The sequence below is a fragment of the Acanthaster planci genome, linkage group LG02 (genome assembly GCF_054643075.1).
Source record: "Acanthaster planci isolate LZ-2023a linkage group LG02, COTS_SCS, whole genome shotgun sequence".
In the NCBI taxonomy this organism is placed as follows: domain Eukaryota; kingdom Metazoa; phylum Echinodermata; class Asteroidea; order Valvatida; family Acanthasteridae; genus Acanthaster; species Acanthaster planci.
The window spans coordinates 11,603,582-11,629,695 of NC_141778.1; the positions used below are offsets into that span (position 1 = coordinate 11,603,582).

Here is a 26,114-nt window from a genome sequence, read left to right on the forward strand (position 1 = left end):
TTTACGTAATGTGTATTTGTTGTTTTTGTCTTATGCATTCTGGTGTAAGAGTGTACGTCGTAGAGGTTTATTCCTATTCTAACTTTGTGTTACTCATTTTGTTTTTTCTGTATAACGATTTGTATGAGTCACGTAATTCATGAATGCGTTATGGATTACAATGTACATTCAGATTAAATCTCCAAGTACCAGAATTCACTGTCGATATTATGACCAAGATGAGTTCCTGAATAATTTTCATTTGAACACCAATACTAAAATTCTGCATATTAATGCTCGCAGTCTGCACAAAAATATAACAAATATTGTTAATTATGTACAGCTATTGCAAACGTGCTTTTCTTTCATCGGGGTTTCAGAAACTTGGTTGGAGGACATACAGGATCCTTTAATCCAAATTCCTAATTATACTGTAGCAGCTAGGGTTTGTGTAGAGGCGGGGGAAAAGAGGCGGGGGAGTCGTACTTTACATTAAACAATATCTCGCGTACAAAGTAGGCCCCTATACGTAATGCTTTATGTTTTAACAATTCTGAAACAGAATCATTCTTTGTTCAACTGGTTGATTCTCACTGAAATCAAACTCTATAATTGAGACTGTTTATTTTCATGCTCAAATTATGAACTCTAAATTTGCAAACTGAAAAACATTTCTGTGAAAATGATGCTACCTGGCTTATTGCCATGTACATACAAAGCAATAAATTGCCAAAGACAATGAAATCTATACCATTATAGTGTTCAAAAAAATCTAGAAATTTCTAGTGCACAGACCGGTGCAATATTGAAATTTAGTGCCTTGAATGATATAGTTCTACTCCAGAATATGTAAATATGCATTAGCATAAAAACCGATAAAGCTCTAAAATATGGGTTAAAGTTGGCTAAACAAAAATTTGAAATCAGGTTAATTGAAACCTGAGTTCCAATTTCACGGGTTTAGTTAAATTTATTACAAAATTTTCATTTCATGGGGGCTGTTGCCTCGGGACTCTCTTCCGGGGGCGTTGCCTCGGGACGGGGGGTGACTATGATGGCACGCAGGTCCTAGTTATATCGCATGTAAACGTACATGTATGAGCCCAGGAAAGGACAGGGGGGTCACTTATCCTCTCTCTGGCTCCTTATATTTATTCAAGTCTGGGCCCGGAGGCCACCTGTAAAGATATGGTAGGCACTCTTAAGTTCCATTTCTACATTTTGAATTTGTGAACAAATATGACTTACAAAAAATAATACGCACACATGTCTAAAGCAGATGCTTAATTAAATATTACACCATTAAACAAGGGATGAGAACCCTAAGAAACACAAGCAGGGATGGCTGCATCAAGCACCCAAAGATGGAACTACGAACACACTAGCCAGCCTTGCGCACTGACTGACCAACACACACACTTTCACAGACTACAAACACCCATTCCGCCCCTGAAATGCACGATAAAGCCATCGATCCATGTAACCCTCACAAAATTATGACGCTGATTACAGGGTATACAGTTGTGTAATTAAACCCGTTTAACTTGCAGAAAATAAATTACCCAAATAATCCAGGATTTATTTAATTTTGAAAATCATCCACTAATCATACTAGATCACTAGTTCTAGAACACAAACAATACACCAAAGAACTTGTACTGCTCATCATGCACACACACTGCACATGACCACACTGTGTGTGCCATCAGTGTAAACATGGGCTGCATACCTTGTGCGTTTCCTTGCAGTGCTCCCTAAATTTCTCATGAAAGATCTCTTCCACAACGGCTTCCACCTTAATAATCTATTGCCAGACACAATAAAGGGCACATGAGAGATGATCATCTGAGTATTCAGTAAAATTGTCCTGAAAAGTGGGCAAAGGAAAACAGCACATTTACTCGTAAAGATATGGCAGGCATTGCCTTGTATGCCTAGCAACCGCATGGGCTGAGAGCTTTTAAAGGGTAACATGTAGTCGTGCAAAGTACAAAAATTAACCAAATACAATCTGAGCAACACTATGACTACAATTGCTTTATTAAGAAATATTCCTTATCACAATAAACATAATGGTTCATAAAAATTTAAGTCTACTGTTCCCTTTTCTTAACTAAGAAAGTGTAGTCTTGCTTCAAGTCAAAGAGTGGATAGTCTCCACTCAAGTCAAATTAACAGTAGAGGAAGTAAAGTGGGAAGAGCCAGAGAAAGGAATATGGAAGAAAGAACAAAAACCCACAACTGGTCATCCATTACAACGGTTTTTTAAGTAGAGGAAGATGGTAGATGTGGAAGATGGTAGCACATACTGGATATGATCCCGCTTTCCTAGTATGCCCATGACAAAGACTTTGCCTATCATCCATATCACAGATTATGTTAAATTATTGAGCAGACGCTGTTCCACCTTTTGCACGAATTGTCGCAAGTCCTTGGCGAGTTGGTCTGGCACCTCGAAGGCAGCGAAGTGGCCGCCCGTTGAGTAAGTTGTGTAGGAGACAATGTCTGTGTAGTGCTGGGTCGCCCAGTTCTTCTGCGCTCGCGACAAGTCGTTTGGCAGATCCGCCAAACCGGCGGGCACAGTGTTTAAGAAACTGCAAATAACGTCAAAAGCCAATCCGTTAATAAAAAAGATCAATGCTATCTCCCTAAAAGCTATACCGGTTGCTTTGAGTCGTGTGGCGGCAGATCTTGTAACCACACAAATTCAATAACATTCCCTTAATAATGTCGTGTACATGTCAATAAGTTTTTGCTCTTCTGACAATTTAAATGGATTCATTGACCCTCAAAAGTGTTCTTTTTGTGGGCTATAACAATTTACCTTATTAATATTCATGACAAATTGACGTTTTTAGCTTTTATCCAATCAAAGAAAATTAGAACTTACTTGCTTAACGATCTGGAAACTGGCAAGTTCTCTTTGTACAAGCGCATAGAAGACGTAATGCACTCAGATACCCAATAAATCATGACATTGGTTAACAGGTCGTCTTTGGACCAATAAGCATCGAGCCCGCCGTCATCCAAGTCAAGCCAGTCGTAATTTGTCCAGGACGAGAATTTTTCGATGATGTAGGCGGCCAGTCCGACTGGAGAGTCGGTCAGAGCGTGACCTGTGGTCAAGAGGTAAAGGTTACAAGGGCTTGGAAGGGATTTTAAAGTAAGCTGAAGAAAACTGTGGCCACTTTGAAGGTAAAGAATTTGACACGAGGTTGTATCGGGTGGAAAGTGGCAGTCGGTGGGCTATGCTCGTCATGGGGTTATAAATATCAAGTATAGGGTTAAACAGACACAAGAGTTTGATAAACTTGGAGCATCCTTACCGACTGTGTCCGGCTTAGTGGCTTGTATATGCAAGTACCCTGTCTCCATCAGCCAAAATTTCAGCGACTCCCAGCTTGGCAGCGACCTGGCGTAGCCTTTGTTCTCCAGCACCAGGGACGGGAACAGGCTGCCCAAGATAATTTGACTCACAGGCGGCTGGACGAGTATCATGTTCACATGGATGCCGCGGACGTGACTGCAAAGTTACAAGCAACAACAGGACCCTAATTTAAATCTTCCGTTCGAAAGATCGTGGCATTTGTCCAAATGCCAATTGCCCGTTAATTAATGTCCAGTTAATTCTTCATATGTTTTACCCAGTCCCTCAAACTATACTAACCTCAAACGGTCGCACGGGAACTTTGTCAAGCATCTTTTACTCTTTTCAATAATCTGATCGGTTATCGAATTTGGATCGAGGCGGTCTTAGGCAATGCCATACAGCTAAGCAACGCAGAAGGCTTTGCAAAATAAATTGTACCCACTTTGGGAACATGCCTGCCATTTGGTCTGTCACCTTGGCGCCCCAGTCACCACCCTGGACGTAGTAGCTGTCGAATCCGAGACGGGTCATAAGCTTGTGGAATATACGGCCGGCGACCCTGGTATTTAAGCCTACAAGAAATGTAAAGTATCCAACAAAAAGACGACACAATGAGTCATTGTCTGGGGAAGCTTGTCTTGAAATAAAAAAATAGCATGGCCAAAGCGTTCTCTGCAACAAAAAACAGCAAATTAGAAGCCTTTGCACATCAGATCAAAAAACGGAGAAAAAAAAATCCACGTTTAAACTTTCTATCAAATGAATTGAAGTCACTGTATACTGGATGTTTGACCAGGGCTGTTTCACTATCAGTCAGTAAAGAGGTTTACTGGTATGCGTTACTAGCGTGTCCATGGTGTCTCCGAGGCTCTTTTTACTTTAGTTACAGCGAATGTACAAATGTTTACGCGAGCCTATCCCAGTGATACAAAGCTATTGACTTCCGAGGACGCGTAAGGATGTATAACCTCTAAAAACAGACTGGAAAGTCAGGGTTCTAAACCAACAAAGCTGACGGAAGGCAGATTTAAGAGCTCAGGATTGGAAACAGCCCATACCTTGTTTGTGAGCAGCCTCTGAGAAGCCATAACCAGGCAAAGAAGGAACGATGACCTCGAAGATATCATCCTCAGTCCCTCCATGACGGGTAGGGTCGATCAGCATGGGAATTATCTCAACAAGGGAAGATGAGAAAACATAATCATAATTTCGAGCTTTATGTATTGGGAAAGTAGCATGTGAAGGGATCATAAAGCACAGTCAGTGACGGGCTTCTCAAAGTGACAAGTGTTAAGATTGCTGCAGTGGGTCAGTTCGATATTTCAACAGCGCATGCCCAAAATGAAGCGCGTCCAAGGTCATTCGCGAACAACAATAAGCGTGCGCAAAGTCTGCCTTGTCAGTGCGCTGACGAATGCTCTCTTCTCGAATGACCTTGCCTTTTAGAAATGCCGCATTCGCTCATGAGAACAGACAAACGGAGACGCACAAAACCGCATCAGTTATTAAATAAATCTCCGATGGTTTACACAGCCCCTCTGATTAATTTAACTGGGAAGGGTCATTTTGGTTCATTTCGAAATATGTTGAAACTGTCTCCATTTTACCTTATAGAACTCGTAGAAGGAACTCGGCCAGCCGTGGACCATTAGAATGGGCTTAGCCTTCTGTCCCACGTTCAGTCTCGGCACGGCTCGCACGAAGTGGATGTCGATTCCCTCGATTTTTGTCTTGTAACTTTGATACTGGTTCAGCTCTTGCTCTTTTTTGCGCCAGCTGTTGAATTGAAATGAATTTTTTTTTAGAATACTTTGGAGTAAAATCAATGTGCACCTTTCCTGGATGAAACTGCCGAATAAAATGAACATCGGTTTATTTGTGTAAGAAAGTGGAGAAAAGCCTTAAAACTTGAACCAATTAAGAGCAAAGGACTAGCTATATTGCTCGCTTGGTTGTTTTGTTTCCTTTTTACGCGAAATTTAAAAAATTGGAAGTGCTAATGCCTTGTTAGGACATAAGATGCAGTGAAGGAGAGTTAGGCCTACATCACGTGTTGAAACGTATATGCGTGCTGCGATTACTTCGGCTGTAGAACACAAAATGAATTTGAAACATCTACAGGGCGGATTGCCGTCTAATCCCCAACTTTCCAATCGTGTGACTCACTCGTATTTGTTCAGCCAGTAGTCCGCTATTTTCTTCATGTACTCGGGCTTGATACCAAAATGAAACTTGGTACCTTCGACACTCTCGAACCATCGAGTTCTCCTGAGGCGCTCTGTGGAAAGGAGAAATGAAAATTTAACACAAATATTACAGAAGAAGAAAAACCCTCACAACAAACTACGAAAGATGGCGTCAGTCACATAATCAAGGTTCAAGTAGCCTCGTGTCCCTTAACCACACCTCCTCTTTCACTTGTGATCCGAAGCATAGCACCTACCAAACTGTGCACCAAACTGCAATAAGCATGCACCTACTGAAATCGCACCTTTTAGATCAGCTAGATCCGCGTCTGGGAAACGAATGTTGAATCTCTTAACAGACGTGTCTTCTTCCTTCTTAGGCTTGTCACCTCGTCCCCACCATCCGTCACCAACCTCTGGTGGATCAGGCGGCGATCTGAAGAGACCGCTCATGTAGGCGATACCCAGCCCCAAAAGAAGTACGGTGGCCGCTAGTTTCCATACCATGGTGGAGGTTTACAACTGTTTTCACTTACAGTGCCAGTACGCGTTTAATTCTAGAAAACGATTTACAAAATATGAGAAAACGATTGCTGTATTCCAATACAACATCCACAACGCAGGTTGTTTTTATGAGCCTCTAAATGGGCCCTGTATGAAGGAATGCTGAAATACGGAACAGGCTTTACCGTGCAAAAAAAACGACGGTGATCATAATCAAAAGAAAAACTCATGAAAGAAGAAAGCTTGAAGAATCCCTTTCCAAAAATATACACTGCAGCTGCTTTCTAAGTTGAAGAATTCACTGTCTGACGCAAAGCTATATACTCAATCTGGCCCACATGTATAGCTCCTCTACAGTGATGATGAAGTAACTTTCTACCCGTAGGCGAAATCCCAAACAACATTTTAGCTGTACATGTAGGCCTATATCGACTGTACAAATAATTGTTCCAAAGAGATAACATCAGCTACCGCATTAACCAAAAATTATTCTATCCTTATCCGGGTCGCTATATTTTTTCTGGGAAAAAAAATAACCGAGCAGGAACAGGGCTGAATTAGTGTCCTGTACACGCAGGGTACTAACTTAAATTTCCTGACCCTCATTTCGGCGCAGAAAAGGAACAGACGCAGTCCACATCCGTGTGGTTTAAAGTTCACACCGTCACAAAAACTACAAAGGTGTCCACATAAATCTACAGTGTCTGGTGCCTGTGTTCACCAAATGACTCATCAGTAACCGCCAATCATAGAGTACACTACGTGCCAATAGGTAAAAGCTCTACTGATTATTCAAGGGGTAATACAAATATTAAATATCACGCGAAAGGCAACATAATGTTAATATCTTTTAAAGGATTCAGGAAATTTTTTTTCTTAGAATCACTGTTTGTGTATCTCTGTACTCTTCACCCATGTACATGTATGAAGACTGTTTGACATCTTTTTTGAGCTACGTACTGAACTGAACGGTGCACATTTTCAAACATTAAAAATTCTGGACATTTCTGGACAAGTGAGGGCGCTTTTGCTTAGATGTAAATCCAGGAAGATGTGGTTCAGGTTGCATTTGTTTTCATGTTCGCATTGTGAACCCCAAATTTGCTATCTGGGAACATTACTGTGAAAAGGATTTTTGCTGGATTATTGCCATATCCATACACAGGAAAAATTGCCAAAGAAAATGTAACCTTCCATAGCAGTGGTTAACAATAGCAGTGGTTAACAATAAGATTTTCTGTGCACAAATCAGTGCAACATTGAGATTCAGTGCCTTGGATGGCGTCATAGTTCTGCTCATGAATATGCAAATACATTACCATAAAAACCAAAAAAGCATCAAAATATGGGTTAACATTCGAAAACAAAGAGATGCAAAGATGCATTTTCTATTTTTTTGTTCCTTTTAGCTTCATGTTCTTCATTTCAGCGGGCGTATACCGGTACCTTTATATAACTATTACAAGTAAGACACAAACTTGGGCAATTCATCCGCTCGTGCCACTCAGTGATGACAAGAACCTGAAGATAATTCTTCAAGATAACTTGCTTGACTGGACGTGGCCACTTGGCTTGGAAATAAAACTCCTAATCGTAAAATCGGGGTCAAATCCCGCGATTGGCATGCCTGTGACCTAGGGCAAGTTATTATACCTTATACTCCATGTGTCTTTCTATACCCAGGAGTAAAAGTGGATACTTCAAGAGAAAATCGAGATGATTATTGTTTGACAAGCCATTTCTGCCTGAAATTGCCACTATCGAGCTACATACTCCCCAGAAAACTTGAAATATGGTGATTCTGGTACATTACTAATGAATCACCTCAGTCAACATTTCTGAGAATATACTGGATCACCCGCGAGGTTGATGAGTACTTTGCGGATGCAATAATTGAGGGCATATCCTGTCGTGTGCAACTGATCTTGATCGAAGGTCATCATCATAATTATACTTTGGAGGTATGGGTCGTATATCAACGGTTTGCGGGCAAGGTTCATTTGCTTAGGCCTACTTCAAGTTTAAAAAGATTATTAATGGCAATGAACCGTAAATATGTTTCTTTGTTGGTTTCACTCAATTTAAGTGCAGCATTTGACCAGGATTTTGCTGGATAGACTTCATAATACCAAAATTAGGTTGGGCGGCCCACGTGTTTAATTTTTATTTGACAAATAGATCACAGGTTTTGGTTAAATACACTTTCTGAAAAGTTTCATCTGGGAAGGGGTGTGCCGCAAGGATCTTTTTCTGGGTCCATTACTTTTTATAATTGTACACAAGTCAGTTGTTCGGTATTGTTGAGTGGCACCATCCACAAGTTCAGTGCTTTGCTGATGACACACAACTTCATTTATCTTTTTCCCCTGATTCTGACGACAGCCAGAATTTGACAATGTCCAGTATGGAGTCTTGAATAAGTGATTTACGACAGTGGATGATTGCTAATGGGCCGTGTATAAATGATGGCAAATCTGAATGCAATGGTTCCCGACAGCAATTTGCTAAGGTGACTATTAATAGTGTCTGAGTTGGAGATTCGGTGGTTTTACCTATACTGCATGTTTGGTTCGTAACTTGGGAGTATGGTTGACGATAATCTGTCGATGAACACCCGTATTGCTATAACTTGTAAAACTTCATTTGCACAATTTTAAGTTAATTTACTAGAAAGTTTCTGTCCCGAAGAAGCACGGAGATGCTATAGTGCAGGCATGTATTACTTCAGCCGGCTAGACTATTGCAATAGTTTATGTTATTGTTTACCAGACACCCATAAGTAAACTTCAATCTGTTCAAACTGCCATAGCCAGGTTGGTGAGTTTGAAGACCCCTAAGTTCAGCCACGTTACTCCTGTATTAATTACTGGCTCCAGGTTAGGATCGAGTTTGAAATATCATTGTTGACATTTAAGTCCGGAATATCCAAGTTAATCCACGGCATGTTCGACTACAGTGATGTCTCGTTACAGTCTGCGTGGCTCAGTTCGTAAGCGGCGTAACAACCGGGGATCGTGTCTTTGCCAGGCTGATCCTACATTGTGGAATAGTGTGCCGTACAATGTCAAACGTGACGGTGTGCCAGTAGTGTGCAGACATTCAAAGTGTTCGAGTTTTAATGGCTATTTTAAGGCTCAGCATATTCCAATATCAATGTACATGTATACTGTATTTTAATGTTATGTCTAATTGTACATAATGTTATGCTGTAATGTTTGTAAACTGTGTGGAATGCTTATTTCAACATATTTGTAATAAAACCTGGGCGGTATATACTGTAATTATTACATACTGGACTATTATCGCCAGCTTGGCGCCTGTACTTCACTTTATATTTGCATATGCCATTTTGGATTTTCTATTTCAAATTTTGCTTATACCTACAAGGATCTTATTTGTACTTTTTGTACCTTAAGCAAACCTTAATTTTTTTATGCAGTATGCTGCGCGTCTGTCACCTTATACATGTACGTTCAGTTTTTATGAAGAGTGTGGATACCAGCAATTCTGATAAAAGCAAATAAGCCCTTGAGGAGATCGCAGCATAAATTGGTTCTTTCGAATTTTTTGGCCTATATGGGAAATCATGTATTGGCACTTGATGTACATGTATAGGCCTACCTACTGCCAGCATCTTTGACAAAGCACTTTCACAAAACTAGCAGAAAGAGTTTTCAGGCTGCAAAAAAGCAATTAGTATTGTCCTTGCTCAGTGATTATTCAAATTCTTAAACGCGCGTCACTCAGTAACTGAATGCATGCCCTGAGTCGAACAGAAGGCCTTTGCGTCACGGCCCAGCTGTTGACCCGGTTTTCTGGCAGATTGCAAGTAAAGTAGGCCTATGTGACTGGGATTTCAGGATAGCTCCATGGTTTGCCAAACTTCAATTCATGATTGTGACATTGAAGAAGAAACCTACCTCGTGCTGTGCAGACTGCACGCTGAAATGATGAGTACATGTAGTCGTGTAACTCAATAAGACCTACACCCCGGTGAACTCTGTACTATGTGTAGGGAGGCCTGTGATATCTCATGCCCACTCAGGCGCCGGTATGTCCAGTGCCAGAAAGTGCGATACGAGAAACACTCAAATTCACTTTTCATAATTCGGGCAGCACAAATGCGCTAGTCATGGAACGATTACTTCGATTGGAGACCAGATTTCAGACCGTCCTTCGTGAATGATTTGTACTGTTTGTAGTCTGTTCCCGGGCTTCGTGCCATAGATCAGCCAATGTTAATTTGCATGTACTCGGACCCTTGGAGCGTACATGAGTTACGCGACTGCCACCTTCAGCATTATGAATCAGCAAGCAAGCCTATTATTAATGTAAAGTCAAGGCCTTTTGCGTATTCTCCCCCCTTGCTGCACTGGCAAAGGTCCCCGCGGCGACGTTCCACTTCAACGATATTTTGAGTTGACCTCTGTCATTATTTAATTTAACGCATGCTATTAGTCGAAACTGCGCGCCTCTGCAGTATTGCAGACGAATGTAATTCATCAAAATTTCCTTACCAAAACCGCTTGCGTTTGTTACAGTCAGCTGTCAAGCAACAATCGTCTGTTTACTTAAAGCTAATTACGTGACTGAGGAAAACTCGCGCAAGTTTAAAGCATGGTGAGCCATGGAGGGTTAATAAGGAGGGGCCTTCCTCCATGGCAATATAATAAACGTAAACGGGATGCAACGAAATGGACATCGTCTCTGTGCTGTAGAATCTATTATCTACTCTGCAAAGCCCCCCTCGGGGACGGGATACTGAGATTAAAAAATTATATCCAAGCAAATATAGGAAACTCTCAAAACACGCACCCGGCGGCGCCCCCCCCCCTTACGTGCTACAACTGTAAATTGGGATCATGCTAGTACAGACTAACCAGTCTATAAAAATGGCTGCGCCCATGGATAGGAAGATGCTTTGCATTCCGAAACAAACCTGTATTTTGTCGATAGTTTTGCTTCACTCACTTTCTCTCTGCCACTGCGAGCAATGTAGCATTGACAACAACTCGCATGCAGAGGACAAATATTTAGGCAAGGATAATTTGTCAGGAAAAACTTCAGGAACAGAATCCAGTCATGGGCATGGCGATTGCCCGTGCCCAACACGAAATCGCATTCGCAGCACAGACGATCAAATGCCGTCTCTTGTTGCAACGTTTGATGAGTGGCGCTTTGATGAAAAACAGATTCTCATGGGTACGATAAGTATTTAAAAATAGGCAGAATATAACTTGCTGACTGTTTCCTGTCATACGATAGGCAGACAGGCATGGACAGGTTCTCAAAAAAAAAAGTCATGTATTTGTTTTCTCTTTAATTTGTGTTAATTTTTTTACATGTAAATTACTGATATGTGTTTAGGCACAATAACATTTCAATGTTTTTTTACCCAATCACAGAAACATTCCCAGTGGATAAAGTTGAAGAAAACTATGTCCGCCAAGTGAAGAATGCCATATTTTCTGAAGTGTATCCAATTCCAATGAAATCAATGACACACCTGGTTGCAATATCAGAGCCTGCAGCTCGAGACATCTTGGATCTTGAGCCAACACATCTTTGGAATTCAGATTTCTTCAAAGCTTTTGTCAGTGGCAATACTTTTCTGTCAAACTCAGTACCACTTGCCCATCGTTATGGAGGCCACCAGGTATATAAAGAGCAATTGTGCTCTCTTAGTTTTTAGCATTTTTCAAATTAAAGACCATTTACACAAGTGCTACGTTTTGTAAAAGTGCATGAATTATTGACGAGTTCCCTTTTGTAGAAGGCACTTCAGTGGCTCAACATAGATCAATAATGATGTGGAGAGGTTTTTCTTTTTCTGTTTCTTACCTCACTGTTATTGTATTGCGATGTTCACAGTTTGGATATTGGTCAGGGCAGCTTGGAGATGGAAGAGCAGTGATGCTGGGTGAATATCTAAACAGGTACAAGTACTTCATATTGTAAGAGTGAATAATATTCCTCCCTTATTGCAGCCACATGATTTTTCTCCTTTATTGGGGGTGGATGCAGGGATTGGCTATCTATCTATCTATCTATCCTATTGGCTCTTGACCTATACGAATGGCTAAACTGCCTAATCTATGCATGTGATATTGTAGCGCCATCGATGAAAGGTCAAGCAAACGGTGTAAATGGAATGTGGAATATTCATACCTACAGGAAAGGAGAGAGATGGGAACTGCAGTTGAAAGGTTCTGGCCTGACACCATACTCAAGACGTGGTGATGGTCGGGCTGTACTGAGGTCATCTGTCAGGGAGTTTCTCTGCTCGGAGGCCATGCATCACCTGGGCGTTTCGACCTCCAGAGCCCTCGGGTTAGGGATTGAGAAATGGATTACATACATGTAACTTCCTGGGCATTCTGTGGAATCTCCAGTCCTCTAAGGTCCATCACCGTCCAGTAAATTGACAGCAATTAAATGATTTCACAGGTTTCGCAAGGACCAGAGAAATATTCTTCCAAGGAAACTTCAGTCTTGATACCACTTTCGCACCTGTTCTCCGGATGTCACTGGTTTGCTTGATTAGTTTCTATTATTCTTTTCAGCCTGTCAGTCAGTTCAGATCCTGTTTGGAGGGACCAGTTCTACGATGGCCATCCCAAACAGGAACAAGCTGCTGTGGTCCTACGACTAGCTCCCTCCTGGTTCCGTATAGGTTCCTTGGAAATCCTCACTGCCAACCAAGAGGTTTCCCTTTTACGGTAAGTCGTTGCCTTTTTTCAACTGTGTTTTCTGTTTAAGAAACAATGAGATGTCAAGCATTACCCAACAGTGAAGTTTTGACTATTGTTTATTGGAGGTTTGATGTCATTTTTGAGAACCAGTGCCGTTTAAGAATAAATTCCATCACTGAAACCAGAGTCAAGATCTTTGCTCTTCGCAGATCGTGTTTTATAATGTTATTTTGCAGACAGTTGACCGACTTCATAATCCAGCACTATTTCCCACAAATCGAAAGCCTGGACGATAACCGCTACTTGGCTTTCTTCACTGAAGTAGTCTCTCAGACAGCAGACATGATTGCAAACTGGATGTCAGTTGGCTTTGCTCACGGTAAGAGAATGCTGTGATAAGGGACGTTCTGACTCATTCAGTAGAGTAGATAAAAAAGTCTGATTTGAAACTTTGCACGGTGGAGGCTGGACCAAGAGAAGGTTTGCGGGTACTCAATGACTCGATCTGTGCTTTAAGAGTAAACTCCACTTTCAAGGGGAGTGCTTTGGTCATCCTTAGCAGAGATGGAGTTGAGCGCTGACGTATAAACACCTAGTGTTCTTGGTGTTCAAATATAATCTACAGATATCTTTCGTAGACTCCAAGCTTTCTACCCATGAAACACAATCAAATACCGGCAAAGCTCTTGTTGCGTTACACTCAAAATGTTTACTGGAACTAATCTTCAGAGAGTTTGTTGACGTGGGCAGTCTTGCTCCACAGTAAGGCAGTCTTAAAATTGCTTGTTTCTTTCATGAACACGTCTGAATCTACATCTACATGTAATTCCAATCCGAATTTTAAGAAGTTATTCTGCTTGCTATGCCCTTAATATTTCCCAGGAGTCATGAATACAGACAATTTCAGCCTCCTGTCGATAACCATCGACTATGGACCCTTTGGCTTTCTTGAGGCTTACACCCCAGACTTTGTCCCAAATACTTCTGATGACGAGGCCCGATACAGCTATGAGAAGCAGCCGGACGTTGGGTACTTCAACTTGGACAAACTGAGACTGGCTCTACTCCCTTTGGTTGATGAACACCAAGCCAGGCAGTGAGCTGTGCTATATGCTAGTTACATGAACTTTTGCTTACGTAGAGAACCTAAAGTCAAAGACACGCATTGCATTTGAGACTCCTTAAGACCGTCACAAGACCCCATGGGATCTTTACAGGACTCCCAGACTGGATTAAAGTCTCAAGCTTTTCAAGTGAAAGTATTTCTTTGCATTCACCCACAAGTACTTGTAACTGGTCGTGAGACTCGGTCTTGTAAATGGTTCAGTGATTACATTGACTAAATTACAAGTAAAACCTTCTATTTTGTTGGATATTGAATTGGTTTGTGGTGATACCTGTAGCCTAATGGGTTCAGTGACTGTTTACGTCATCTGCGGTTTTAACTAGCTTCATGTTGTAGTCCCAACCAAGCTTATAGCTGTAACTCTTACTGAACTAGCTACAATGGGCTTCTATGTTGCTGTGCAGAGAGTCGATATTTTGGCCCTACAAAAGGAATCTTTTATCATTGTGTCATTCTTAAGTCCTAGTCGTTTTGATGCAAAACTTGTACAAAAACCATGCACATTGATTTCTCCTTAATAACCAACTTCCTATAAATTTGGTGAGAAATTTTCAGTTGCACATATTTCTGACAGGCTGTTTCAGATTCTTCAAGGCTACGCCGACATATACAAAAGACGCTTCATGGAATTATTTCGCAAGAAGTTGGGGCTATCAGGAGAAGATCAGCAGGATGAATACATCGTGGCACTTCTGTTAAAGGTATGGTCTGGATAAAGTGACTCATACTGTGGAAGCCCTAAATTTCAGTATCCAAGACATACTTGTCAGTGTAAAGATTCACTTGTAACAGTCCTTGCTGGGACAGTACAGGCCAATGTTTGAGTCCAGTTCCCTTTGTTTGAACGAGTGGAGAACTGATTTCTTTTCTTACCAATCATGCAGCTGTGAGTCTATTGCAAAATGGCCCCAATGCTCATGTGTGCTTCTTGATGGACAGAGGCAAATGCCAGCAAAGTGACTTGCTGAAGGACATAGCAGATTGTGAACAGTAATAGATCTACTGGCCTCTGCTCAAAGCCAGCAGCCAGAGGCAGAACACACGTGTTTTGGCTGCTTTTGTGCTGTCGGCTTTGCATACAACGCAATCAAAGATTGATGCTGTTTCCCGTGTTTGCATTTCGAAAAAACAGCTGATGGAAGACACCCATGCAGATTTTACAATGACATTCCGTCAGTTAGGGATGCTGTCTGTCAACGACCTCGCCTTGAACAGCATACAAGATTCTCTGTGGGCTCTGAAGGATTTGCAGCAGCACAGCAGGTTTTCAGAGTGGATAAGAGTCTACACTTCTCGAGCTGGACATTCTGCCAAAGAGACGCTCAGGAGAGCAAGTCAAATGAATGGTAATTTTTACAGTTCCTATCTTTATTGGATTTCTCAGAAAGCTCACACTTAGACTGTGTTAAAAGCATCCATTTTTTTATGCCTCTTTTTTAGGTCTTATATTTTTCCATGAGACAAACGCTGCGTGAGACTAGAGGGTGTTGTTGATTTCAATGTGAATTTGTTGACATTTCATTTTCAGTTTATTAATTACACAGCAGAAACAGTAGTCCTTTTGTTGGTGTCATCATTAACTTGGTCCATCGTTACAGATAGCTCATCACATAATTATTTTAACAAAATTTGCAAGTTTAACTGCGCATTTATTTCCACTCTTAAATATGACAGCTTCAATTGTATAGAAACTATACCATTTATGTTTGAAGTTGTTTTCATGTCACTCTGTAGCTGTTAATCCCAGATACATCCTCCGCAATTGGATGGCCCAAGAAGCTATCAGTAAGGCCGAGAAGGGTGACTACTCGGGTGTCAACTTCTTACTGGATGTCCTCCAAAATCCCTATGAGGAACAGGAGGCAGCGGAGACAGCCCAGTATGCCCAGCAACCCCCAGAGTGGGCCAAAGATATACGAGTCAGCTGCTCTAGCTGATGATCGGTGGACAGCCGGTCACGTTGACACTGCAGCAAGTATATCCTACACACCTTGTAGGAGCACTCTTCATCAGGGGTACCAGGGTTTCCTGTGGCTGCTCAGGCTTCTTCAATGCTCTCACATTCCCACTTCTCAAGTCCTCTGGAGTGTTAATATATGTTAGTTGAGGTCTCCTTCTCGAAGCCGCTGCCTTGTGCTTGCCTCTCCCATTGTTATTATGTACGGTCTGTCAGTTGCCATGGTTGCACAAATTTGAAAAGGCTTTTAATTGGAGGAACACTGTGTGTTTGTATTTTAGTCGTCCAGCTATTGGGAATTGAACCTAACCTTATTACCTTCAAAATGTTTATTCCATTTTGCCGGAGATATTTTCCGTTGGTATTTATCGTGAAATTTCTCACATTTCCCTGCCTTGCCTGTACAGTCAATGATTTCTTGCATGTGTTAAGTACCTCAAGTATTTAAACAAAGACAAACCAAGAAACTTCAAAGATAACACAAACACAAGTCCATTTAGGTATCTGTTTCAAGTACACTTCTCGCATATATAATGACATTTACAGATATCTGTTCAAATAAAAACACTAGTTTTCCATTTACTGTTTGTGATAAAATACGGCACAAGCATTGTGGGAAAACAGCAGATAATGAAGCACAGCGATGATGCCCCACGACCCATGTGCTTCTCATTGTTTTGTTTTGCTTTTGAAGGCAAATATTGGCAAAAAGGCTGGTTGTTATAGGTCAAGTGTTTTCTGGAAGCATTCAAGCGTGTAGACAAAGTCATGTGTAACAAGCACATAGGGGAGCATTTTTGTAAGCATGCATACAGCGTTTAAATACAGTTCTCTGCTTTGAAGACAAAACATTGTTTAAGTACACGTAGTATTAAGCTTAACAGTCCCAGATCCTCCGAGTTCAATATGATTTTACATACGCCTAGAATTGAGTATAGGCGCATGTAAATGGGTGCAAACTCGCATGTATTTCTCATGATTAAGTAGGCTGTCTTGTCTTCCATACATGTAGTTCATAGTGGAGGGAACCAAAGCTGCGCTTCAAAAGATCCTTTTTTTAAGTAAAGATAGGTTTCAAATTTCTTATCTAAAGCATGAAGCATCAGCATCATAAAAATGCCTCACTTTCCAGTTTCAGAAAGGCTTAACCCTTGAAGGAGCTGGCTTTTATCATTATTTATCAATCAGAGTTGCCTAAATGAAATGAAATGAAAAAAGTGCCCCCCTCCCCAGGATTCGAACCCAGGTCTTGGGAATAGAAGTTCTGCAGTTTTGGCCACCTGGCCATCAATGCTTTGTAATTTGGTGCTTGAATTTTAAATATACACGTATGAAAGACTGGTTTGTACTTGGTATCAAACCAGAAATTGGAACTTGAACCCTTCGCGTAGTTCTTCGGCTCAGGAGTATGCCATGAAACCGCCAAAATGGCAAGATATGAAAGCCTGGTTTACAACGGTGTCTCTTTAAACTTGGGGAAGACCAATATTCAGACAGTTTGCTTGTGATGTTGACGACTGTTTGAACTCAGGACCTACATGTACAGGGCTTCCAGAGCCATTGAGTCCCATGCTTTTCAATTGGAAGATGCTTTATGTATTGAGGTCATGCAGGTTTGGTTTGTGGATTTGTCTTGGTGTGCTCGAGAAACCTAAAGGTGAAAAGGTCAAAGGCACTGTTAAAATGCCTTGTACTGGAGGTCTCTGGTGAAAGACTACGAAAGCAAAAAGAGGCTTTTACCCTCAAAACTCTGGTTTTATTTCGTTCATGTTTTACAATGGGCAGTACAGTCCATGGTTCATCTAGAATACAGAAATAATGAAGTGAACATGACTATACAAGAATAGGAACCCTACAAGTACATGATCAGTCACGATGCATTTGTCTTGTTTCTGACCATCATATTGGGAAAAAAATATGTTTTGGAATACCTAAGTAACAAAGTAGCAAATGAAAGGTGTGTCTTGGAGGTTGCTAAGCCATTTTGCTTTCTGGTCCTATCAACCAAAATTGGCTAGGACAACTGATAATTTACTCGGTGAAACATGTAATTACCATATTAATCTGAAACATTACAATTTTCTCACATCCCTTTCCGTTTAAATTTCTTACAGATTAAATAACCCAGGAGGAATTTCACGGTGGGCCACAATTTCACTACATACGTATGCATCACACAACCGTTAATCAATTAACTTACATTACTCATTACAAAAAATCTGTATACCAGGATGAAACAAAACCTTCATCCAGCATGTCTTAGCACCATACCAAAATTCAACTCAATTCATGACTGGTGCAACTAGAATAGCCCTTTAAATGCCTATTCCATTTTTTTATGTACATTTCAATTACAGCTTATAAAAAACACTGTACATGGCTTCAGAGTCTTCCAAACTCTGACTTCGTATTAAGCTGTTGTCTAAAAGAAACGTACCACATTTACATTTGTCACAAGAGCTTTATTTTGGCAAAAAATATATATATGTAAAAAAAAAAGAATGTACTTGTGGTGGAATGTAATAAAAATATATTTTGTATGGAAAACAAAACGGTGAAGGCATCAAGGTCCATACTAGTATTGCTTGTGACTTCTTCCTGCCTACATTATCATATTTTCATTCCATTTTTTAATTTTTTGTATTTGTTCTTTCTCTATTTTACACTCACAATTTTAACAATGGGTGTCTGAAATCAACTCCTTGCCCTTGAAACTAAATGGCGTTAAGTGATTTAACTGAAACATTTGCATTACCATTATTCCCCAAAACATTTTCTCCCAATTTGGATTCACAGAATTAATTAACTTTCCAAGAAGCCATATTCATTGTCTAAAAAGTTTGAAAACTAAAATTTGTTCTAAGTTCCAAATCAGAAAAGGTCGCTTACCAGATAAATCACAAACGTATCATTATTCATGGCTTTTACTTGAAGCCTCCAGCATTTCCAGTCAATCACGCAACCTGTCTGAGATTTGAAATATTCCTTACCTGCAATTTTTAAGGAAAGGGTTTCAAGGAACCTTTGCCTCTACTAGAAGGACATTATTATGAACATCTTGGAGAAAGTTCAAAGATGAACTATGATCAGTCATCTTTACAAGTCTCTAGACTGTTGGACTTTATTACTGGTGGGCAAATGGTTGACTAGCTGGAACCAGCCTACGAAATTTAGTCAGGTCACTTGCATCAGCAACCACTACTTTGACTACCAGTCTTTAAATGGATCCGCTCAGACAATCCTCAAGAACTGCTCGTGCAGTGAATCATTAATTGTGATACTGAGAAATAGCACAGACTGTGCACTATGGATAATACTGCCGTTGTTGGATTGTCTTCTGTAGTTCATGCTTCATGATAATAGCTTTCTACTGAATATGCATCGTACACAGGAATTTAAACTTACATTGGAAAACACTAATCTTGAATACTGAGTGGCACGGACTATTCCAGAACCTTGGTCAGGTTCTTGATGGCCTTGTTGGAGCCTTTGGAGGTGCCAAGATATGTACCGCAGGTGATGCGCATGTGGCTACGATTGACTTCGTGAATTTCCCTCAACCTGTCCAGCTCCATACGATCCCAGTCTTGCTTGGTACGCTCATAGTCAAACTTGATGCGCTCCTGAGCATTGCTGCTGTACTGGGTCTTCAGGGTGTCTCTGAGAGGTGGGGCGTAAGATGAAAGGTCAGAATCAAGTCGAATCTAATGCAGAGGAGCCTCAAGTACATGTACCTTATATCAGCCAAAATCAAGCCTTTCTGCTCAATTTTATGTCACTGCTAACTTAAGTGTCCAATACGTCCTAATTAATCACAGCAATAGCACACATGCTTAATCTCTGAGGAAAAAGATAGTTACATGTAGATCAGTGGCTCAACACAGATCTCTGTGTGCATGCTACCTCTGGCATATCCACCGCATGAAATGGCACATGAGCAATAGCATAAGCTCAGGTAAGCACAAATTTGGGACAGAGTTACCTATTACTCATAATGACATTGTGAAGTGGCTGCAATGAAAACGGGCCCTGACTTTTAGTTAGGATGCCCTGCCAGTTCAATGAGGATAGCAATGTCCCACTTTAAGTTTGTTTTAGTACCAAAAACATGTATGTACGACTATATTAGGTGACCCATGTCCCCGAGCTCAACTTTGAGAGGTGATCAATGCCCATAGTTTTCATCAATACCGCCAATATTAAACATGTTAACAAGCCAAACTGAACAATATGTGAAATTCTACACCTGTCAGGCACTTATAACTTTTTTGCATTGAATTACCTCAATCTGGGTACGTCACCCCAGTCGAGCTTCTTGTTAGGATCTTCTGTCTTCCTGAACTTCACCACTGGCCACTTGGGTAGTCTGGTGCTGCCCATCCCGTCTTTTCCACCCTTGAGACCCTGACTTCTTGGTCTGTGTCATGCAGCATATCACAAATCCAATCAGGGATGTTGAGATAAAAGCTTGAGATCTAAACATCAATAAGCCGTTTGCTGACTTAAAGTTGAATAAATCTGGTACACCGAGTTATCTGATCGCACATAAACATAATTTGATTTCCCAGTCTACAGACACTGTTGCTATACCTCATGATTCAGGGCAAGCTTTTGCATAGCGACCGCCATCTGTGGAATTGACTGGTTCCTTTAAATTTTGTGCCCTTCTTATCAATTGAAAACAGTGTATTGGTGCAAGACATCTTTCATGTAAGCAAACGCTGGCCCCAAACCACGAGGTATAGCTACAGTGTCTTTAGTATGGAGAATTCAAATTGTTATGTGTATGTGCAATCAAATAAGCCCAGTGTACCAGGCTTTATTCAAATTTAACCCACAAAAGGGTTACTTGTAGGTGAACAAAGACATTGGCAAGATAAGGATGTACTTACGAAAGTTTAGGATCCATCGATGTTACTGGAATTGGAACAGAACCTGGCACTAGGTCGACATTTCTTGAGGAAAAATACAAGGGAAAAACTCTGATTTACTTTTTACCCACCTGGCACTAGGTCGACATTTCTTAAGGAAAAATACAAGGGAAAAACTCTGATTTACTTTTTACCCACCTGGCACTAGGTCGACATTTCTTAAGGAAAAATACAAGGGAAAAATTCTGATTCACTTTTTACCCACTGAAAAGAAATCAAGTTGAAAGTAGGAAAGGTGAAATGGGAGCAGCCAGTGGGGACGAAAGCCACAATGAAATAAAACTTGGCAATGTTTCTACCACTATTTATATTTTCCGAGTTGCGATATTTAGAGACTTACACATCCATGTTGTGTGACACCTCAGGATCCACCAAGCCGATGGCAGTCTTGCGAGTGATGTACCCATGCCGAACATGAGGAGGCTGGAAAAAGGGAACAAGGGCAGTCATTTCACAGACCAAATAAACATGTGACTAGATAGTGACTAGTAATTTTGTAGGCAAAAACTGATACATTTTGAACACAATATAACAATTGACACTTATTTTAAAGCAGTTTGAAATGTCAGACACAAGATTCAACTGTCAGAATGTACGCATATGTAGCTCTTAAACATTAACTGACAAAATGACTTATGTTTTCATTGGATCATGTCATCAAGAGGCTTTAACCATGAGAAGAGACTTGTGTTTAAAAGTTGATTTGTATATCTTATTCCTTTTCAGAGCGTACACATGACAAATCTCGATCCGTGCACTTACCAGACTAAGAAGGAATTGCACTGTGTAGGTGTTGTAGTAAGGAGCCAGACTGGTGTGAATGTACGGTGAGTACTGCTTGCTGGAAAGACAACAGAACCAAACTAACAGTGTTGCAATTTCTGTTAACCTTTCATCCCTGAACCTCCCTTGACTACTAAAGAGGCTGAATAATAATATTGCATTATCACGCAGCAAATATTATTTGCCATGTGATAGTCATGCATCTTTTACAGAACCAACATAGAACTAAGAATTACATGGAATAGGTCTACATGCAGTTTCTTGCGACTGAAACAAATATACATGTATCCTTACAATTCTGGTTTGACAATCCTTGTAGCCTCTTGCTCCAGGCTGGCCTTCAGGCGATTAAACTCAGCGATGAACTGCTGTTGTCTTTTGCTTGCCTCTGCTGTGGCTGGTGGCGAGACAGAATCAAGAATCCTAAACTTAATTCTAGATAAATACCCCACATACGAATTGGACTGAGAAAGCCATTCACAAAATCTATCCACTTTGTGTAGAGTGCTCGAGAATGAGGTGAATACTTGATTGATTTACCAAGTTTACTTGAAGCTGTATTGTTTTTTAAATTGCAGGTTTAATTGCACAACAGGTTTCACTAATATCTTCTGGGTTAAACTATTTAGATCTTAAATTACTGGGCTAGAGTTTTCCTTTCTAATTGATGCTGACTGCCTTCATTGTCAAACTCACTGTGTTCAAGAAACAATTAAAAGGAGGAATTACAAAATTATAAAGCACATTGTTTTCAGTGAGTGTCACAACTTGAACATTTTCACTATTCTACTGATCAGATGAAGTAATTGAATTTAATAAATGCGGTGTAATGGACAATGTAATGACAAATCACGCACAAACATGTACAGTACACCAAAAAATGCAAAGACCTCTTACACAAAACGAAAAGATAAAGAGCAATCTTATCTACATGTACATGTAGGTGTAGTGCTACTATGTGTGTTTGCAGGTGAATGACAAATGGGTGTTTACTTTGGCTCACAGTGCTGGCTAGCCCAGCAATGGAATGTGATGATGGGGCCAAAGGTCCCCCCATTACTACTGCATCACAACTTAATTAGCACAGCACTGATGTGACTTGACCACAATGAGTGGAAATTATCTCTGAAGCTTATTTCAAATGATTGATCCCTTTTAGGTCTTTTTGGCATCTGAACCAGTGAAAATTTTATTCAATCATTTATTTCATTTATAGCAGGGTAGCCCCATCAGTTGTCAATGAACGGGGGCTCCGAGGAAATGAGCAAGTTTTGGAAACATCCATTTCCATTGGGGTTAGTTACCTGACAAAAGTACCAATTCAACGGTGAAAAGGGGTACTGTGTCTTTTAATTCCAGGGTTGACTTTTTTCAGTGATTGGGCCAGTTTGAAATACACCAAATGTAGCTGTTTCTAATCTTGTTCTTTAATAATGAGATATGGTTTAGTGTTTCTCCTTTCTAGACATATTTCTGTGGACTATCATAGAATTTATTTGACAATAAGATGAGATTCCTTTGATCCTTCACCCCTTCCACCAATGAAAAGAAAATCAGGTTATAAAAACTTTGGGGAACATTTTATCCAACTTTCTTTCAATCCTCAAAAGAATGTATATGCACGCTTACCACTGAGACACTGCTAAGGGCAGCTAAAGGATAAAGGATACATGTATGTACTAAACAAAGACAGGGAACTGAACAGCCCAGGGCCCAATTTCATGGCGCTGCTTACCACAGAATTACGCGCTTACGATCTCCATTCTGCGCTAACCGCGCAAGCAGAAAAATTCTGCGCTAACCCTTTAAGCACAGAATCCTTCATAATGGGATGTACGCTTTCGAACAAGCCAAAATTCCTCGCTAACCCGTGAAATACGTTCGCCATAAGCACAGAATTTTCTGCTACCGTAAGCGCCGATTTTTTGCTTGCTGTAAGCAGTGCCATGACATTGGGCCCAGATGACTTGTTCTTTACGTGCGACTGGTTCACAGCTAATTTTCAGTTAGGGTGTAAATTCACTGAGCAACATGTTCTGGTGATAAACCACCGGGCCCTGGGCCCAACTTCATGGTTCTGCTGAGCACAGAATTCAACACTTAGATCAATTCTATGCTTGCAGTGATAGCGCAAAAATACCATGCTAAACATGTAAGTGCAGAATCCAAAGTGCTGGGATTTATGCCTGTGCATAACCCAACTTTCCTTGCTAACCTGTGAATTGGCTACCTCGTAGCGCAGAATTTTAGGCGACAGTTGGCACCCAATCTTAGCTAACAGTAAGCAGAGCCACAAACATTGGTCCCTGATCTAAACGTCACCAACAGTTGCTGTCTAAGCATGGAATGATATGAAGCCAGGCTATTACCGCAATGACTGCGACTTTCCACGGCTTATACCTGTTCCTTTTTCTTTCCCCTCTTTCCGCCCCCTGGCACGTTTCCTTAGTCCCGCCTTTCTACCTTCATTATCCTCTTTGGCCGGTTCTGTTTGGTCAGCGTCCACTGGCTGGCTCTCTGGTTCCATCTCGTCAGCCTTGGGTTGTTCCTCATCCTGTCCTTGTATTGTTTGTTGCTCCTGCCAAGCAAAGGTAATTTTCTCTGAGCATGACATATAACAAAGGGTGTCTACACAGCAGTAAACTTCTCATACTCCCCACAGGATCTTTTCATTTCTCACATATTTTTCCTTGACACAGCAAAACTATTTCATCCAACAATAAAATGCATGAATCAATAACAAATCACATGGCATTTGACATTACATTTTAGTGTCAATCATTTCTGGTCTTCAGTATCGAACCACCAATCAACATGAAAGTGACAAAAATTTGGAAATTACCTGATGTATTAAAAATGGCAAATACCCTCTTGGCACCTGTGTCATAACTCACGTACCAGTCAGTCCACACACAAGTTGATCAACCTACATGTATGAGTTGGTTTTCATACAAGTTGGTTTAATCAACTTGAACCTACATGTATGCCAAGTATTAGCTTGTACATATACAAGCAGGTATGTACCACTTGGCACACATGTAGGTACAAGTTGATCAGCGTTCATCCAAGACCCAGCTGGGGCATGCCCAACTTTGTTCACAAAGCCCACATTTTGGAGCGAAACACTTTTTAAGAAAAAAAAGACTGAGGCAAACAATGCCTTGATAGAGTATTGTAAAACTGTGATGAGATTCAACCAAGCTCTTTAATTGCATTCTTTTTTTATATTTCACTGTGCTGGATGAGTGAAGTAGGGTATGCCCAACTATTACGACAAAGATGGCCTGCCCTGACTAGGCCTACACTGTGTGTTACAATGGTTGGGGCATTCCCTATGATTGTTAATCAAACAAGGTGCCTTCTTTATGTAGATGGCATAGATTGAATCCACAGTGATGATGGATTTGATTATAAAATTTTATAAAATTATAAAAAGAAGCAATGTTCCTTTCCGGCAACTTTCATCAAAGTCTTCTGTAGATTCCCCGTACATGCTGTACTTCTTCTATTTTCATTTTTATCTAAGTTTCATTTAAGACATTTCAGTGTTTGATCCATTACTTTTGTGAATCTGTTTCCAAACAGACTTGACTTCTAAAGACAGGAACCAAAAAATGCAGGTCTCCCCTTGTATTCTCCTTTGGTGATTAAATTCACTTGCAGTGTCTTAACAGCTCATAGGCTGAACTACGGAGAAATTAATCACACACAAATTCACATGACCACTGGCAGTAAGAGATTGTCTGACCATCGTCTGTGGTCTGACGCAGGAGTTTGTCTGACAGTACAAATGTCAAATGCAGTCTAGAGTCATAGTAACCCGAAATTCTCAATATCTATGAAATACATGTAGGCCTAAATGCAGTCAATAACAACTCTTTTCAGCATAACTTCACTCCGAGGGGTATCGCTGACTTCACTGCATTGAAAGAATAAGATAAATTTGTTGCCTGGCCATGTGATTGGCCCACATTGCGTAGGCCACCATCAGGACGATCATATTTCATAACATTTTCCTTTGCCAATTGCTATCTGTAAGGTTTGTATAAACCTTATTCTGGAAGTACACAGGCTGATCATAATTTCAAATTCATGAATTCCTGGATTCCCCCAGAAACAATCAAATGTAGATGACAAAAAGGCAGTCTACATCAACCATACCTCAATATCCTCTGTTGCTTGCTGTTCGGACATCTTCACAGCCGAGTAGAATTTGCCTAAGTTTGTTCTCCTGCCGCGGTCGACGCCAGCAAATGTCAAGCAAAGGCAAGCTTTTTCCTGAAGGCCTAGGCCTACACCATTTATACACAAGCGACTGACGTTTACTGAACTTGAAGTTTCTGTCAGAACGCACAGAAGTCTGCTTACTTATGTCAGAAATCTCCTAAAAGTCAATCCACCGATGTCTAAAGATATGAAGGCAATAGTTCAGTTCAATAATAATGCTGCTATAGCGCCCTGGAGACAAAATATGCGCATTTTGCGAGCCTACGAAGATCATCAGCGTGCATCAACACACCCCATCTGTTGCAAATCGGTCGATTGTTGCATAGCGACACATACACCCACGACTGTTCCTTGGTATT

General features: G+C 40.7%; 3 protein-coding genes across 5 annotated transcripts; 1 reads left to right on the plus strand and 2 right to left on the minus strand.

Annotated features, from left to right (window-relative positions):
• Positions 1-1,101: 1,101 nt before the first annotated feature.
• Positions 1,102-10,329, minus strand: LOC110978231 (epoxide hydrolase 1-like). Of its 2 annotated transcripts, XM_087132601.1 has the most exons (9): positions 9,960-10,329; positions 5,841-6,092; positions 5,516-5,627; positions 4,957-5,125; positions 4,408-4,522; positions 3,792-3,921; positions 3,306-3,502; positions 2,870-3,095; positions 1,102-2,573 (listed from the first exon to the last, which is right to left on the minus strand). In XM_087132601.1, exons 2-9 carry the CDS (start codon positions 6,040-6,042, stop codon positions 2,354-2,356), a joined length of 1,371 nt encoding a protein of 456 aa, XP_086988727.1. In that variant the 5' UTR covers positions 6,043-6,092; positions 9,960-10,329; the 3' UTR covers positions 1,102-2,353. The 2 variants fall into 2 exon arrangements, with proteins under 2 accessions (XP_086988727.1, XP_086988728.1); XM_087132602.1 differs by lacking the exon at positions 5,841-6,092.
• A 569-nt stretch (positions 10,330-10,898) lies between these two features.
• LOC110978248 (uncharacterized) lies at positions 10,899-18,366 on the plus strand. The gene is made up of 10 exons (XM_022233066.2): positions 10,899-11,241; positions 11,445-11,695; positions 11,911-11,975; positions 12,214-12,369; positions 12,603-12,758; positions 12,968-13,110; positions 13,614-13,827; positions 14,432-14,558; positions 14,990-15,203; positions 15,592-18,366. The coding sequence occupies exons 1-10, from the start codon at positions 10,902-10,904 to the stop codon at positions 15,792-15,794; spliced, it is 1,869 nt and encodes a 622-aa protein (XP_022088758.2). The 5' UTR covers positions 10,899-10,901; the 3' UTR covers positions 15,795-18,366.
• LOC110978251 (uncharacterized) lies at positions 17,549-26,074 on the minus strand. Of its 2 annotated transcripts, none has more exons than XM_022233080.2 (8): positions 25,690-26,074; positions 23,992-24,106; positions 21,823-21,925; positions 21,508-21,586; positions 21,086-21,168; positions 20,707-20,769; positions 20,097-20,231; positions 17,549-19,474 (listed from the first exon to the last, which is right to left on the minus strand). In XM_022233080.2, exons 1-8 carry the CDS (start codon positions 25,720-25,722, stop codon positions 19,258-19,260), a joined length of 828 nt encoding a protein of 275 aa, XP_022088772.2. In that variant the 5' UTR covers positions 25,723-26,074; the 3' UTR covers positions 17,549-19,257. The 2 variants fall into 2 exon arrangements, with proteins under 2 accessions (XP_022088772.2, XP_022088771.2); XM_022233079.2 differs by having other exon boundaries at positions 23,929-24,106.
• Between the last annotated feature and the right edge of the window lie 40 nt (positions 26,075-26,114).